General features: G+C 43.3%; 1 protein-coding gene across 1 annotated transcript in view; it reads right to left on the bottom strand.

The window, feature by feature from the left end:
* The window catches only part of ADAMTS2 (ADAM metallopeptidase with thrombospondin type 1 motif 2), a 173,291-nt gene that overhangs the window by 7,183 nt on the left and 150,459 nt on the right, over positions 1 to 15,649 (bottom strand). The window contains exons 12-21 of the mRNA XM_064672116.1: positions 15,335 to 15,510; positions 11,199 to 11,332; positions 10,278 to 10,401; positions 9,579 to 9,659; positions 7,948 to 8,111; positions 6,614 to 6,773; positions 5,844 to 5,976; positions 3,418 to 3,625; positions 2,962 to 3,091; positions 1,828 to 1,917 (exon numbers count right to left, since the gene is read on the bottom strand). Coding sequence (XP_064528186.1) covers positions 1,828 to 1,917; positions 2,962 to 3,091; positions 3,418 to 3,625; positions 5,844 to 5,976; positions 6,614 to 6,773; positions 7,948 to 8,111; positions 9,579 to 9,659; positions 10,278 to 10,401; positions 11,199 to 11,332; positions 15,335 to 15,510 — 1,400 coding nt within the window. The remainder of the gene's footprint in view (positions 1 to 1,827; positions 1,918 to 2,961; positions 3,092 to 3,417; positions 3,626 to 5,843; positions 5,977 to 6,613; positions 6,774 to 7,947; positions 8,112 to 9,578; positions 9,660 to 10,277; positions 10,402 to 11,198; positions 11,333 to 15,334; positions 15,511 to 15,649) is intronic.

Raw genomic sequence — 15,649 nt, 5'->3', positions numbered from 1 at the left:
ATACATACAAAACACTAATAAAATATCCCTGATAAACCAAAGTGCATATAGACATAGTGCACAATGCCCAGATACCTTATTGCACCATTCTCTATAGCCACCCATCTCTTGAAACATCACTAAACATTGTCTATTTAAAGGTAACAGTCATGAATATATTTATACAGTTAAACACCAATTATTTTACATAACAGTATTCAGTGCCAGATACGTGTCTTTGCTTTTTCACTTTGTCATGTAAATTGTTAACATGTTTCAGGAAATTATCATATTAACAGCAAAATTTAAATATGTGATCACATGATAATGACAAGTTTGAAGTGCTACACTGTTGACGACCCAAAGATTCAAAAATGCCACTTTTCCAAAAAATATGATCAAAGCAATAAGGTAGTAATTTGCTCCAAGACTGCAGTTTTACAGTTGATACATTTCTACTATTGGTACTGACTGTCACAAACAGGTTTATGACTTGTGAATTCCAAATCTTCAACACAAACACGGAAGGTGAAGCACGAATGCCAGTTAAATTTCAGTAAGTCAGGCCACAATCCTGTCTTGATGAAGATATGGATATGCACTGTGCAAATTAACCTCCAATTAAATTTACTGCCTTCCAATAGTTATCATTCAAGTAAAAACACTCCATATGAAGATCAACTCAAGGTACCAGTGTACTGTTTATATTTAAAGCTGGATCTGGTAAATTAATGCCATTTACATTTCAACATTAAGGCATTTTTCTAAAATTCTTCTTCTAAGCAAAAAAAAAGCAATAAAAATTGAGGTAATTCTGTAGTAGTTCACACTGTTATGTTTGCCAGTTGACACATCTAAGAGCACACACACACATACACACACACACACACAACCATACCAGTCAAGTCAGACATGCACATGGTGAAAAAAGACCAAAGATGTAATGAGTATAAACAGCTCCGTGCTGAGCAGCTGGAGACATCGTAGTCATGAAAACATCATATTGCCTCCGCCACGCTGAGAAAAACACCACCACGCAACCTTCAACATGGACCACGCCTGTTCTGCTTAGGGTTTGTTTCTAAAGTGAAAAGTACGCAAAACTGGCAAAAATTGTGCGATGGGAATCAAATGAATGCAGCTTTTCTCAAGGAAAAACACACCAAACCGCCACCGGGAGTTTGGCGAGAGCCGGCGGCGGCGGCGTAGCAGCACGGGAAGTACCGACAGAAACTCAGCTTCTGCTTCCCAGTGAGCCCTCCACGGGTCACAAACGTAAATGTGAGGGTCAGGAATAAAAAGTGAGCAGCAAGGGTGAGGAAAGCAACAGCCCCGCAAAGGAAAATGGGATGAAAAAATTCTTCCACTCATCAGACTACCCTGTCAGCGAACTGAAACCAGAGAGTTAGGAGATTTCGGGTTTTTAGATAAAGGAGAACTTTAGCACTACAAGGTGTCATTATTGTGATGTGATCACATTCACAATAAGTTCTCAGTTTTGCTATCAAACTGAACATCAGGAACCAGTAAGAGCCTTTTTTCACCATCATCAAGCAATAAGCAAACCGATCCCAGCTCCCTTTCAGAGGACTGCAACATACTGTGGAGATCCAACTTCACACATCCAACACTTCAAGACCTCCACCACCAGTGCTACGCAAGCTCCAGAGAAGAAAGACACCGAGCACCAAGTGCCTGGTGTGAAAAAACAGATTCAGCCCAAGATTTAAACTTGGCAAAGTCAAGGGAACTTTCCGCATAGAGAGAAGAAGAGAGCAAAAGGCAAAGTCCACACTCGATGTGGCATGCATTTAAGGGCAAAGGCAGAGTTATAAATGGGTCTTTTACTTGAAGATATTTTCTGGATGGGGTAGTCTGGATCAGGTCTTGACAGCCATTGTATCATGTAGGTTTTCTTTGAAGGATCAGAAACGTTTCCTTGAATAGAGGGGGGAAAAAAAAAGACATAACACAACATATGTTAGACAGCATTAAATAGTTGCCCTGTCAGAAGGGGATGAGCTGAGAGAGTGAGTGGGCTCCAGCGGTGAAGGAGCCCAGGGAAGGATTATGACCAGGCTGTGTAGTTTTGGGCAAAGGGTGCTGTTGTTTGGGGAGGTTGCTACAGCTCGTGCCCAGCACTTGACAGCCAACATAAAAGACAGCCCAAAGGCCAGTTCTCCAGCAGCACTTCCCAGGGCAGTGCTACAAATGTCCTCAGAGACCTGCAATCTGGTTTAGTTATACTGCCTTGTTAAAATTGTCATGTTGGAGACCATAATTGACAGCTTGCTTCTAATTAATTAGGAATGAAAAGCTACCCTGAGCGATACATCAGGAATAAAAGAAAAATATGAATTACTTAATAATAGGAATATGTAAAATGATCTCACAGGCATCATTTGCTAACAGCTGAAAAGATAACAAGGATAAAAACCTTATTGTCCTGGATTAGGAAGGAAAACAATTAATTATAGGTTTAAAAAACTGAATTAGATAACCCCTGCAGATGACTTGTGTCTGACAGAATGGAAAAGAAGCCCGGAACTGTCGATGGAGATGAGGAAAGCAAAGAGGCATCTTTGTACATGATGCCCTTGCTTAGCCACAACCCAGCAGCCTCCTGCCAAGCCTGCAGGTCTCAGGGGTGCAGGGCTGTTCTTAGGCAGTGCTCCTCACCCAGGGCAGCTGTTGGCTGCTGGCAGATCCAGCCATCCCCACTGTACCAGGGTCTGCCCCAGACTCTCATGCTGTTCTGGAGCAAGTGCTGCTCCCCAGCAGAAGAGATTGACCACAGGCCCGAGAATCCCATTGCCCACAGAACAGCTCTAAATTTGGAAAATCTGCTCAAAACAGGGATTGTGGAGAACTGCCACCCCAGGCAGACGTAGCACACCAGCATAAATTCAATGAAGGCGTTGCAAATAAATAAATTAATACTTTCTCAGCAAGTACCATACAGTATAGAAGACAAGCACTTACTTGGGCATGGAGGTAGTCTGCAAATCCTTACGTTCTCTGGTTTATTCTCCTTGCACAGGCCAATAGCGTTGTCCCTGGTCCGGCACAGCACCGGGCGATCCTGTGTGCCATTGCCACAGCTGACAGAGCACTGGAAGGACATGCAGCAGTTAGACCCCAGTTCCACTCCTTTGGAAACAATGGATTAGCAATTAGCTTCTGAACTGCCCTTGCTTTGAGCTGACAGGGTGTGTTATTTGAACCACTGCGGTACCCACGGTAACCAAGCAAGAGGAAGAACCACTCACTGCTTCTTGTGGTGCACCAGTGACTGTGAAACACTGCAAGAATGGTCTGAGCAATAAGCAAACAACTGTAAACCTGAGGCATCTATTCACAGAAGCATCCATTCGCAGCGCCAGGGATGGCACTGCTTGTCAGAAATTAGTTGCTTGAGACCTCCAGGCAGAGACTGACCTGTGACCAGGGTCCTATTCTCCACTGTGCTGGGCACAGCTCCCGGTTGCAGGGCCTCCTGCCCTCGGGGCGGTCGTTGTTGCAGTACTTGGTGTGAACAGAGCGGTTTGTGTTGTCGTGGAGGGGCTGGATGCATCGCACGGATCGCACCTGATACCCTGTTTTCCCACAGGTTTTGCTGCAAGGCTCCCATTCTCCTGTAACCCATCTGGGTTGGTGAAAAGAGAGGAAGGTGAGTAAAATTCCCTCCTAAATTAAGTGAGCTCAGACTGTCGATCTCTAACTCCGTAACACAGGTTCAACACGATGTTAACACTAGTTCTGATACAGAAAAAGAAGATATGAAAAACCATAAGCAGTTATGGTGAGGGTTATTTGAACATGCACCTGAAATATCATTAAGATGACACAGATCTTTAATATTAATTGTTCCCGTTACTTCTGAGATGAGCATTATTCTTACTTTGCCACATTTGCTTTGACTTTAAGCTGGCTTTTACAAGACTGCACATAAAAATATGGTAGCTTTTATGTCAAGAGCAGCCACCCAAGGGTGCTGCTGAGCTTCCCAGGTCTTGGTGCATGAGATGTGCCTTGTCTCATAATGTAGCATTCACCAGCTACCACCACAGCTGGTTCCTATAGAAGTGAAGCCAAAACATCTGGACTAGAAATGCAGTTCCAGCCTGGCCCATATCTGGGCACTCCATGGATGACACCCTTGGTCATGTTAGGCACTGTCAAACCCAGCTACTACCCGGTGCTGTGTGTGCTGAGCTTGGGCAAATCGGGGTCTTCAGCATCATAAATGTTTGGTTTTAGGGAAGGCAACACTCCACTGAAAACCATAGTGTCCGAGTTCATAATGTGCAAATCAGTTTGGCCACTGAAAAATGAAACCTATGGTCTGTAATGTGGTGTATTTCAAAACATTGCTGATCACCCAAACCAGCTCATGAATTACAGCTACAAATTGTAGGGAACTTAGAGAAGAGCAACAGGGACAGACAGGACCAGAGGACATTTACATAGAGTGCTGAAAGCTTGGTTATAATTAAGAAGGTATACAGCAGTCTATAAATATTTACAGAGTGCAGAGATCTGCCAGATGGAAATATTGTTCCATGTAAACAGTATTCATGGGATAAACTTAAACAAAAAACATACACAGTCTGATGAAACACCCTGAGTTTGAAGGAATTGTCCTACAGTACTCATAAAATCCTGGGTTTAGAAATAGTCAGGAAATAGCATGGGAACGAGGCACTGCACTACAGGCTGCAATTAAACAAAAAGTAACTATTTCACCCAACTTTCTCTTTGTAACCTACGGAAATTACCCAGCTGTGGAGAAAAGTGAGTGCTGTGGAGCACAAAGCCATGAATCCTGAGGTGACTTCTGATACAAAGATGAGTTTTTCCCAGTGGTGAAGAAGCAGCATATTAGTGTAGTGGGTGTCACAGAGCTTCATAAAACCCCTTAAATAATTGCCTCTCCTATGTACAAGAGCAAAATGCTCCGATGACTTTCTATGGAAACAGAGGTGACTGAAACTTCAGGGATCCAAGTACAATTTAGGATCCTATTGAGTCTTTGTGGTACCAAAGTCCAATTATATTTGCAGCTGAAAGGAGAATACAGTCCTTTCCAGAGAGCCTGAGATAGAGTTAGGTCATTACTTTGGTTTTCCAGTAAATAAATGTTAAACCCTGACCATGCTGAGTTTATGGGGCACAGTTTCTTGCCTTTTCTCTTTCAAATATTTTTTTTGAAAGGAAGTTAGGAAATATTGTGTGGTATGTTCTATTTATTTGCTGTGATTCCTGGAATCTATAGTTGGTCCCCAGAGATAAAAGCTGGGATCAACATACTCCTTTCTTGTTGCAGTAGCAGCACAAGGAATATATGAGTCCTACATGTGGCAGGAATAACCTGCTGCCAGTCAAAAAAATCACCTGTAAAATGTGCATTAAAATATTTATAACACCTGACTATGTAGAGCAAAGATGAAGGTAATAATGGGCATATCACGCTGTAAGTGGGCAGCCAGTGAAATTTAACAGGTCAAATATTTTTCATGCATTTAAATGTCAAAAAATATGAACTTTAGGAAGATTTGGATTTGAGAGTCTGGATGACATTGGTTTCCTTATGTAGCAGTCTGTACATTTCTTCTGACACAGTTAATTCACAGTGTGTAAAATCAGCTGAATTTGTGTCTATTTTGTGCTACCTCAAGATGGCCTGAACACAAACGTCTGGATCAAGGCAGTGCTTCTTTTCTAATCCAACTGATGTCATAAGTAATAGGACCCAGCAGTCCCAGAAACAGTGTTTCTACGAGCTGAATACACCAGTGCTGGGTGGGTGTGATGCCTCCTGCCCCCCCCCCCCAGGGAGCAGTGCTGTGGGCAGGGATGCTTACATGGGCTGGGAGCACTCCTGGAGGTTGCACACCCTGCGGATGGGCTTGGGCTTTTGGATCACCTCGCAGAAACTCCGATGAACCATCTTGTGGTCCGTCTTCCTCCGGCAGCCGTACTTGGTGAACTGGTAGCCTGGAGAAAGACACTCCTCTTATTCTCAGTACTGGTAAATCTCACAGAGGACTCACGTTTCAAACAAACTGCACACACGCTGTCAGAGGTCGCAGTAGGAGCTACGCGCGACCAAAGGAGCTCTAAACCGCACCAAATTAACACGTATTCATGCGAATTGAACACCCAGAATTGCTCACCCCCTTTATTTTTTTACCACAGGCTTTAATGAGAAGAACAACAAGATTTAACATTTCAAAAACATTCTGCACATCTGCCCAGCCACAGTCCAGCACTGCAGCCTGACCTGGGGAACAGCACTGGGGTTCGCATCTGGCCCCAAAAGCAGGAGTCTGACCTTGCAAGGTCCTCGCCACAGGATGTGCATTTACAAAGGGCTGCCCCATGGCATCTTGAGGTTTGTCACCTTCACAGCTCGGAGACTCTCATCCAAATCTTGGACATTTGTCCAATTTTTCAGTTTCATAAGCATAAATCAGACATGAGCCAGCCCAGAACTATTTAAGTCAGATTTTAACTCCATTTGCTGTTTAGATATCTATTACGTAACTTAAATAAAACCCCTCCTACACTCCTGTTCTCCCCAGGGTCTTGTGGCAATGAATCAATTTTAAATGGTCTGGGGTCTTGTTTTTACCTCCTCCACAAGGTTTTGAACACTGAGACCATTTCTTCAAAGCCCATTCATATGACACCGAGTCCTCTTCCAAAACATTATTGTTATCTACATTCAAGGAATCTTCATGGATCATGTACTTGTAAGTCAAAGATATCTTGGCACCACCATGAGGAATCACCTAGTAAGCAAACCAGAGGTAAGGAAAAAAGATACGAAAAACTGATACCAGAAGCTCTGTGGGATGACATGAAATGGGGACCATCATGGCTCAAATAGAAAAACATCCCCAGAGGGATTTAAACCTTTTAGCTGCACTCAACAGATTTTTTTTCCCTGATGAAATAGTATATCCTTATGACACAGAGTTTCTAAACTGCATATTAAGAAAGACTGTTGTTGATTTAGACTTATTTTTCTTGCCAGCATTGGACTGGCTTCACGATACTAAATTTTTTCCATATCCCATCATAAAGGAAGAAAATTTTGTGCTAAAACGATAATGGATAGTTCCACTAAAAGACAAAGCAAATTCAACTGCAGAGATAACTGAAAACAGCAAAGAAAACTGCTTATATTTCTGATAAAACACAAATATTCTTATGATAACTCTGATAGTTCGGCAAAGCTTGTTACTTAATCTTGACAGAAATATAACTATTTAGAAAGAGTTTTTGTTATCACACTGCACTAAGACAAATGCAAGAAAACAGAACACAATGAGAATAAAGTGAAAAATATTGGTCCTTTGGAAACAATATTTATTCCTCCTTTGGAGTTCAGCTGGTGTAGATCAACACATTACAGCTGTTTTCAGAGGTATTCTGGATCAACTTATCCCTACTCCTTTAAGTCTATCATTTGCTGGTTTGCAATGAAAAAAGAGTATAGTTGGGTGGTTTTGGGAACTGTGGAACTGGCTGTGCCCTGACAAAGGGAGCCTGGAAGCACAAGACTCCTGCGTCTGCCTTTGCAGGGTATATTTCCAGAACATGGATAGGAAAAGGATCTATTAGATCAAGCTGACATGAACCACTTTGACCTTTTTTGACTTATGCTCTCATGTCAGATGTGAGAAGTAAGCTGCAGAGTCTCTCCACAGTGGCTGATTGCTAGGCCGTCTGCAGGAAATAATCAGGAGAGCTGGTTGCTCAACACTTAAGGCTGAGTTATAACAACTCTTGCACAGAGCAATGAATTAGGAGAAAGGAATTAAAATACATCTTCTATTGTCTTATTGCTGAAGCAGATGTCTTCTTGTAACTCACAAGAGGAATCTAAATTATATGATAGCCCATTATGGCTCTGTAACCCTGACACTGTGTTCTGTGGGAGATGGTTTTCGTTTGACTTACCAGAATAACTATCCCATTACGCAGCGGTCCCATGGTCTGCACCGTTTCTCTATCATCGTCATTCCGATATTCCCACTCCACACCCATGTCAATAAATACTTTGGAGTCTGGCACATAGTTGTCTTCACTAAGAATGAATTTCCCCGTCTCACGGTTTTTAATAGCTAGGAACAACACAAGAGAAGTGAATACGAGAGGTTTGCTTCTCATCTCCGGTTTTGTTCTGCTCCTGTCCCAGTGGAAGAAGCAGAAAAGGCCAGTCTGAATTTTCCTCTGTTCTCTCACAGGTTTGGAACGACTTTTTCAGGTGTCTCATTGAACTGCCAATGCTTTTCTGCTCAGCTCCAGAAACATCAATTGTCCTTTTTTTTCCCTTTTTCATTGCCTGCCTTGCCAGAGAAATGAGGCCAGCGCGGCTGCACCGCGGGGGTCCAGCTGCCTTCTCCCAGCTAACAACTTCTAAATCCACTGGCCAAATCTGAGCCAATTTGAGAGCTGGTGGGGGTCCCAGGGCTATTCAGCTCTTTCATATGTTGTAAGGCAGCTCAGGAGGCTGTTACTGCTCCATCAGAGAAAGGCTACTGGGCTAACCCCCAGCAGGTCCCCACAGCAAGAGAGAGACACTTAGAAACAGTATTAATTCTCCTGCTCAGATCCAGTCCTGACACAGACACAGCCCTGTTAAGCTCCTGCTGCTTTGCAGGCGCCTGCCACTGCACACAGTGCCTGGTTCCTCTGCTCCAGATCCCATCAGTGCTCCATCCTTCACCTGGAGAGACTTCAGCCACCTTTGTATTAGGACAGGTTTTCAGCTGAGATGGAAAATTTGCCCTTCTCGTTAGCAGAAGCAGGGACTGTTTGTTATTTAACACCAGATTTTAACTCCATTTTCTCTCAAGCAGCCATCTGAGCATCCTGGTCCCTCAGCCCTGGCCTCAGCAGCGAGTGAGCTGTTCATGTCCCTGCACAGCACTTACCCCACACCGACAGAACTTTGTCTGAACTTGCAGCAAGGGAAGCATTCACTGGTGAGAAGTTGGGATGACTCACGATACAATTAGCAGACCATTCCCTGTGAATCTACTTCCAATTAGTGGCAGCCTACTAGACACTGCTTTCCATTGATTACAGGGCAGGGGAGGAGCAGATTTCAATTACCTCCTAAGCTACTGCATTGATTTGGCAACCTCGTGTCAATACTGTTAGCAATGGGGCAGAATCTGGAACGGATTTGGAGGTAGCTGGGAAAGACTGAAGATGGGTAGCACATTGTGAAAGATGCACACAAAGACCATGGAATCATAGAATGGTTTGGTTTGAGAGAGACCTTAAAGATCATCCAGCTCCAACTCCCATAGGATGATGCATTGCACCCCATGAAATAATTTAATGCCTCTTCTAGCAGCTTTCACACATGCACATCCCAACACAGAGATCTGGGACACCAGGGAATACAGCACAGGGAAATCAAGTTGCCAAACAAGTTTCCTAATTTAACATATTTGAAGAAAGTACGTGGTGTAGGAGGATAATGGGTAAACAAATGCATAAACACATTGTCAGGCTCCAAAGACAAAAATAAACAGTAGAAAAAATTATTCTGACTGAAAATTTTCCTACTTGTTACTTACCAAGATTATGAGTGGTGGCATCTGTTTCCTGTATAAGTAAATGTCTTGCACCAGCAGGAATTTCAAACATCTTAATGTGTCCTATATTGCAGTATTCGAAAATATAGTAATGGGTTAGTATGCCACAAACAGGAAGGGTCTGTCTTAGGTTTTTAAATAAATCTTATTTTCTGAAAGCAGGGTGTATTACAACAAGCTAATCCAGCATCATTCCCATCCCTATTTCCGCACCAGGTGATGGAACATAACAGGGACAAAGGGCTTTGGGGCAGAAGAAAGATGCCTTTAAATGTCATCAACAGACTTTGCTTCAGACTAAGATGGGCTTTGAGTGCCTTATGCACCCCCAGATACCAGGCAATCTGCTGTCTGATAGTGAGTGATGATGACATATTATTGCAGCACTCCAGTGACTTGGACAGAGCAGATGAGTGACATCAGCAGCACAAGAAAGTCCACAGCTCTCCAACAAGGAGCAGGGAAGCCCTCCTCTGGGCACACACAGGCTCCCACAGCTTTAACTGATCACTGGACAGAAGCCTTATTTTCAAAATCTAGGCACATCTGGACACATATTGTTTACTGGAATTAATGGTGCTGCAAACAGCTTGTAATTTTCCTGGTACTTTCCATGAGACAGAAGAGATCAAGCAAAAATACCCTGAATTCCCCAGGACAAACCACGCTGAATGCACTGACCTTGTTTCTTTGGTACTCTTGAAAATGTTCTTTTCACCACTTTGCAGTGGGTATTATCTCCTCCACAAACACCACACTTATCTTCCTGCTTCGTGGAACCTATGACCCTGTCACACCCAACTTTCTGTGCACAAAAGAGAGAGAGTCATTCTTATTTATCCACTCTTCAAATGAGCCTTCACTTCATATATCAAACCCCAGACTTCTGCATCAGTAAAGCAGTACACCTGGTAGTATTTTCCTGCAAGATCAACACCTAACCAGATTTTAATATTTCCAGTTCCTATAAAAGCTGTCAATTGGGTGATTATATTTTCATATTATGCTTCACAGCAGTCCTCTTACTGAAGGAACAGTTGAGGAAAAGCTCTTAAGCCTCAGCTTATCTTCAGGCAGCTGCTTAAATTCCAGGAGGATCAATGCATCTATACAAGGATAAGAACCTCCCCCAGTGCTTTGATAGTCAGAGACTCTAATTCCATTGAAAGATGACCTGCAGCAGATCCTGACTTAGAGGAACTGTCATTGATTTTTTAAAAATAGCATGATCAAATACAGAGAGAATGCACATCAGCCACATCCTAGCACCACTTTCCTTGAAAGCTGCTGCGTGTTCCTATTTCGTTGTACATTCCACCCCCACTAAACCTCAGCAGGAAAAACTTCCCTTGAAAGCCAGTTGTAATAGTTCATCTCAAAATGCTGCATGAAATATTACTTGTGTAGGTAGGTGCTTTTGGAACTGAGTCACAGGCATGGCAACTGTGAATATCACACATAATATTGTGACAATAATCCTAATGAAATCTCTTTATTGCCTGAAGCGTTATTATACTTAGCCATTCTTGGAGAGAAGCACTCAAGGTACATTTTAATTGTTGTCACAACAGTGAGCTCTGAAAGGAGCCATCAAACACTCACCAAGCAGTCTCCCCTCACACAGATGCTGTAAGCATCCTTGTAGGAGCAGCGGGTCCCATCGTGTACCATCCTTTTCATATACACCACATCCCCTGTCTCCTTTGATTCACAATACAGGTGGCACCTCTCCTTAGCTGAAAAAAAAAGTAAAATTGTGAGTGTTCATCTCCCACAGTTTAATAGCTGGCATTGTGAACAGCACTTTCAGTAGTGTTAGCTCTCTCTTCTTCCTTGCACACGAAATGTGGTACCCCAGAAATCATCAATGCTTGTTCCCTTTCAAAGGCTCTGTGATCATTTGGAAACTGCTGAATCCTAAATCACCTGTGTGTTACCATTAGGAGACAGACTTAAAAACAACAGATCATTGACTTCAATGGGGGGATCTATTTAATCCTTCAAAGATGATCCAGTCTGGCTGAGGATTCCTCAGTCTGCTGCACAACTACCTGTGAGAGATGCAAGTTTCTCCTGCACTGCACTTAAATCTGAAAAAAAAGCCAAAGCAACTTTGCCATTATAAGCAGCTGTTTGACACTGAATGAACCTGGCATCCAAAATTTCTTCAGAAACAGCTGAGCCATAGCATTTCCTCCTAGTCATGAAGTTAATTTTTCCTCATGGTCGTACTTGTATTTATGATAATTTAAATCATTAAACAACATGAGATGTCAAAAAGAATCAGAAAAAAGCCTATTTTTTACTGCTAACACATGCACAAACAGCCAGACAAGTGGTATTTTCTCTAATCTGTTCCAAAGAGCTGAGAACAAAAATCAAAGCTGAAAATGGCTAGTCAGTGGCTAAATAAAGTTTTATTCCACTACTGTATTTCATTTTATCCATTTCTCTTGCTGTCCTCAGCCCAATAATAGGATTCTATGCTTTCTTTGGCACTGAAGAGCAGATGGTCTTTCTGTTAGATGAAACAAATAGAGATTCTGCTATTTTAGCATGATTAAAAGTTGGGACATTTTTCCCACCATTTAAAACAATAATGACCCTTCCATTATGGCAGTTCAATTGATATAAATCTTCACAGGCCCTTTGCGTTCTTCCCCCATACAGTTCCATGGCCTCTGCCCTCTTTTTATAAAGTCCTTGTTATTGCTGTTGATGTCCTCAAGGCCACTGGGTATTGGTACATCAGAGACCTTTGTTACTGCTCCCAAATAATGCAGAGATGTCACGCTAAGAGTGTAGGGTCTAGTCTATTGAAACAGGTACTTTACGTTTTTTGCGCAAATCCTTAATAGGCGACTATTAAGATCATAATGATGGCAGACCTAATGTATTTGCATATATTAGAAATACTAAATTATGCACAAGACATAGATGTGTTCACACCACCCCCCTGGGTATGTTCCCACCCCCACCCCATACATAGCACGCATTCACTGCACGCGATTCAGTGAAAATATCAGCAGGTCTGACTGGGTGCCAACAGCTCTGTACAAGGGCTCTATTTTAGAGATGGTTCTGTTCCCACTGCTCCATGGGAACAATAAATGTGCAAGTGCTGTTAAATTGGACCCTGTTAATTGCAAAGAATTGTTTTCTTCCTATTCACTGGTGTTGGGCACAGTAGAGGTGCAGGAGCACGGATGTGATGTGTGCCTGTCCATTCCCTGCTCCCCATGAGCTTCCTTCTCATTTAATTGAGGCTGGGAGCTAAAAGCCAATGTCACACTCTGCTGCCCTGGCAGATGCACGACACAGGGGTCTGTGAGCACAGCAGGGGCGAGGAGATGGGGTGCTCAGAGGGCTTGGAGCAGGAGACAGGCCATGGCACAACAGGGCATTGGGATGCTCAAGCACACACTGGGGTGTCTCCCAGCTCAGCTTTTCTCTGCCCGCAGCGTGAGGTGCTCCTCTCTGTTCCTGTCCCATACACAATGTGCCAGACACGTCCAGCTGAGCTGTGTGTGAACTGTATGGATTTATGCCACTTCTGAGCCACGACTGCACAAAGTATGTCACTGATGTGCCTTATCTTTACGAAAGGGAGTTTTAAATAGATTGGAGTTCAAGCGTAAGCCACCCTCTGGCCTTGCTTTCACACAAAAGCTGTTCCCTTTAATAACCCTGCACAGGTAAATGTAACTCTCAAGGTGTGTGCAGTCATACCACAGATATATGGGAAACCAGTGGTGCCCAGGGATCAGTGCTCAAACATCAATGAGCTGATTTCTGACCCAGAAGCCATTGAATCTAATAGAAAAAAAATCTGATTAGCTTCAGTGGTCTTTGCAGCAGACTGCTCCAAAGCCTAAAGCAGAAGCAAAGGTCCTGCAGGCCAAAGCATTCATCCCCTCACCCTGTGCCAGCAAAGCTATTCCGTGAAATTAAGCTGTGAGGCTATGTCTGTGCCTTTGAAAATCCCAAACTGACCAAGATGGCATGAAAAGAATGAGGGAACCCTGAGAACTGTTTGGGAAGAAAGTCAGGCAAAGTAATTGCAAGGAATTTGCTATTAATTTCTGGCAAAGTATCCTCTCACTGGAATGCAAAATGATTCACCCAAAGTGACCCTTCCCCTCCCAGCAATGGGTGCTGGGCTGAAGGTAGGGTGGGTGCCCAGTACCTGCCCCTTGCCAGGGCAACCCTGCCCTCATGGCTTGTCATTCAAGTGAAGCGGTTTAAAAACATGTTCAACGAGCTGAGACTCATTGCCCTCCGCCTTTTTGTTTGGTAAAACATCTTCTCAGTGTATTTTCTGGCAGTAGCAGACGTGGCAGTAGCACAGCAACAGCCCTCATGGCCCAAATCAACCAGCTGCACTTCCACTGACAGTTAAGCCGAGGCATTAACAGGAACATTTTTGTCCTAAGAGGTGATCTCTGCCGAGGTGCCAGAACACCAGCCTGACCATGCTGGTTGAGACCCAGCACCCATCCAACCCAACACCTGCCTCCAACAGTGCCAGCAGTATTTTTGCAGGAAGATGTAAGAACAAACTGGATACTCTTCTCAGAATATTCTCCAAGTTCTTTTTAAACTGCAGGTTGGGGACTTCCGAAGTCATGGCAGGGACTTGGTGTTTAATAGCTCTTAATGAATTGTAGAACTGTCAAGAATTTTTCTACATCATTTTTAAAACTTTCTGGCATCTGCAAGTTCCTGTGACAGTGAATTCCAGGATAATTAGATACTGTGTGGAAAAGTACTTCCTCTTATTTGTTTTAAATCTGCCACCTGATAATTTTATTTGATGTTCCCAGGCTTGGGAACATTATAATCATTCTGTGTTCGGTCTCTTAGTGCCACTCACAAATCTGTAACTCTATCTTTTTAATCTAAATCCTTGCTTTTTCAGGGTGGGAAGTCCTGGTTTATCCAAACTCTCCTCATCCAGAAATCATTGTTTATGTTTGATTTGTTATGGCCTTTCTGAGTTCAACTGTAGGTTTTTTAGCAACATGGGCAGCAGTGAGATGGGCACAACCTGAGCTGCTCCGGCCAAATATTTAAAATGCAGACACACCACGCAGGTACTCAGGGGCAGATCAGTGTTCTCCATCCCTCTCTTGACAGTCACTGAACTGATGTTTTCCTAAAGCTATTCCCAACCTCCAGCCTTTCTGTTCAGAGCCCACCTTGTCTACAGACCCATACACACACACACACACACCAATTTTCCCCCCCATATCTGTTACTAGAATTCATTAATACCAAACTTCTTTTGCCATCTTCAGTCACTTTGTGTCACAAGGTCCTTCTGCAGCTCTCACAGTGCCCTGCCCTAGTTTAATTAGCCTCCATAATTTTGTGACCTGAGTAGATTTTGTCACCTGGTTTGTTCCCTTTCCCTGCTCTCTGCCATGTCCAGCAGCACCCATGCTGCCAGCACCCGTCTTTGTGGACACATCCTCCCACTTAAAACCATTCCCTTTTGTCTCATGATGACTCAATTTAAGAGCTCTCATTGGAGAACAGAGTCCAAAGTTTCTGAAAATCCAAGTACGTTGTATGAATTGGATCACTCATACATACACTGATACTCACTGATCCCTCCAAACAACTCATAACAGATTTGGGAGGCATCATTTCCCTAGAAGAAGTTTTACCTCTCCCTATAGAGTTTTAATTGATATTTTCAACTGATTTTAGTTTTCATAGGAAAAGGAGCTACTCACCATCGACATGTTCATAGGGGAGCCAATGGTGTTTTGTGTTCTGGTACTCAAAGTAGGGGTCCCACTGCCTGCATTGCTCCTCTCTGAAATCCTCAAAGTCCTTGGGACAGTCCTGTGTGTTGCACAGCTGGAACTCGTAGCTCGGCCCCACACACGTGCGGCCTCCGTTGGCAGGACTGTGGTGGGGAGAGAAACCCACTGTTAGTTTTGCCATTAATGGATGAATTGAGTGTCTATCAAATCTTTTGAGGAGCAGTTTAATTCCCAGTCATGTCAGTAGGCACTTGGAGAAGCCAGTGCTGTATTTCTGATATG

Source organism: Pseudopipra pipra, chromosome 15, assembly GCF_036250125.1.
Source record: "Pseudopipra pipra isolate bDixPip1 chromosome 15, bDixPip1.hap1, whole genome shotgun sequence".
Lineage (NCBI taxonomy): Eukaryota > Metazoa > Chordata > Aves > Passeriformes > Pipridae > Pseudopipra > Pseudopipra pipra.
Note: the sequence above shows the minus strand (reverse complement) of the source record. Positions and strands in the feature narration are given on the sequence as shown.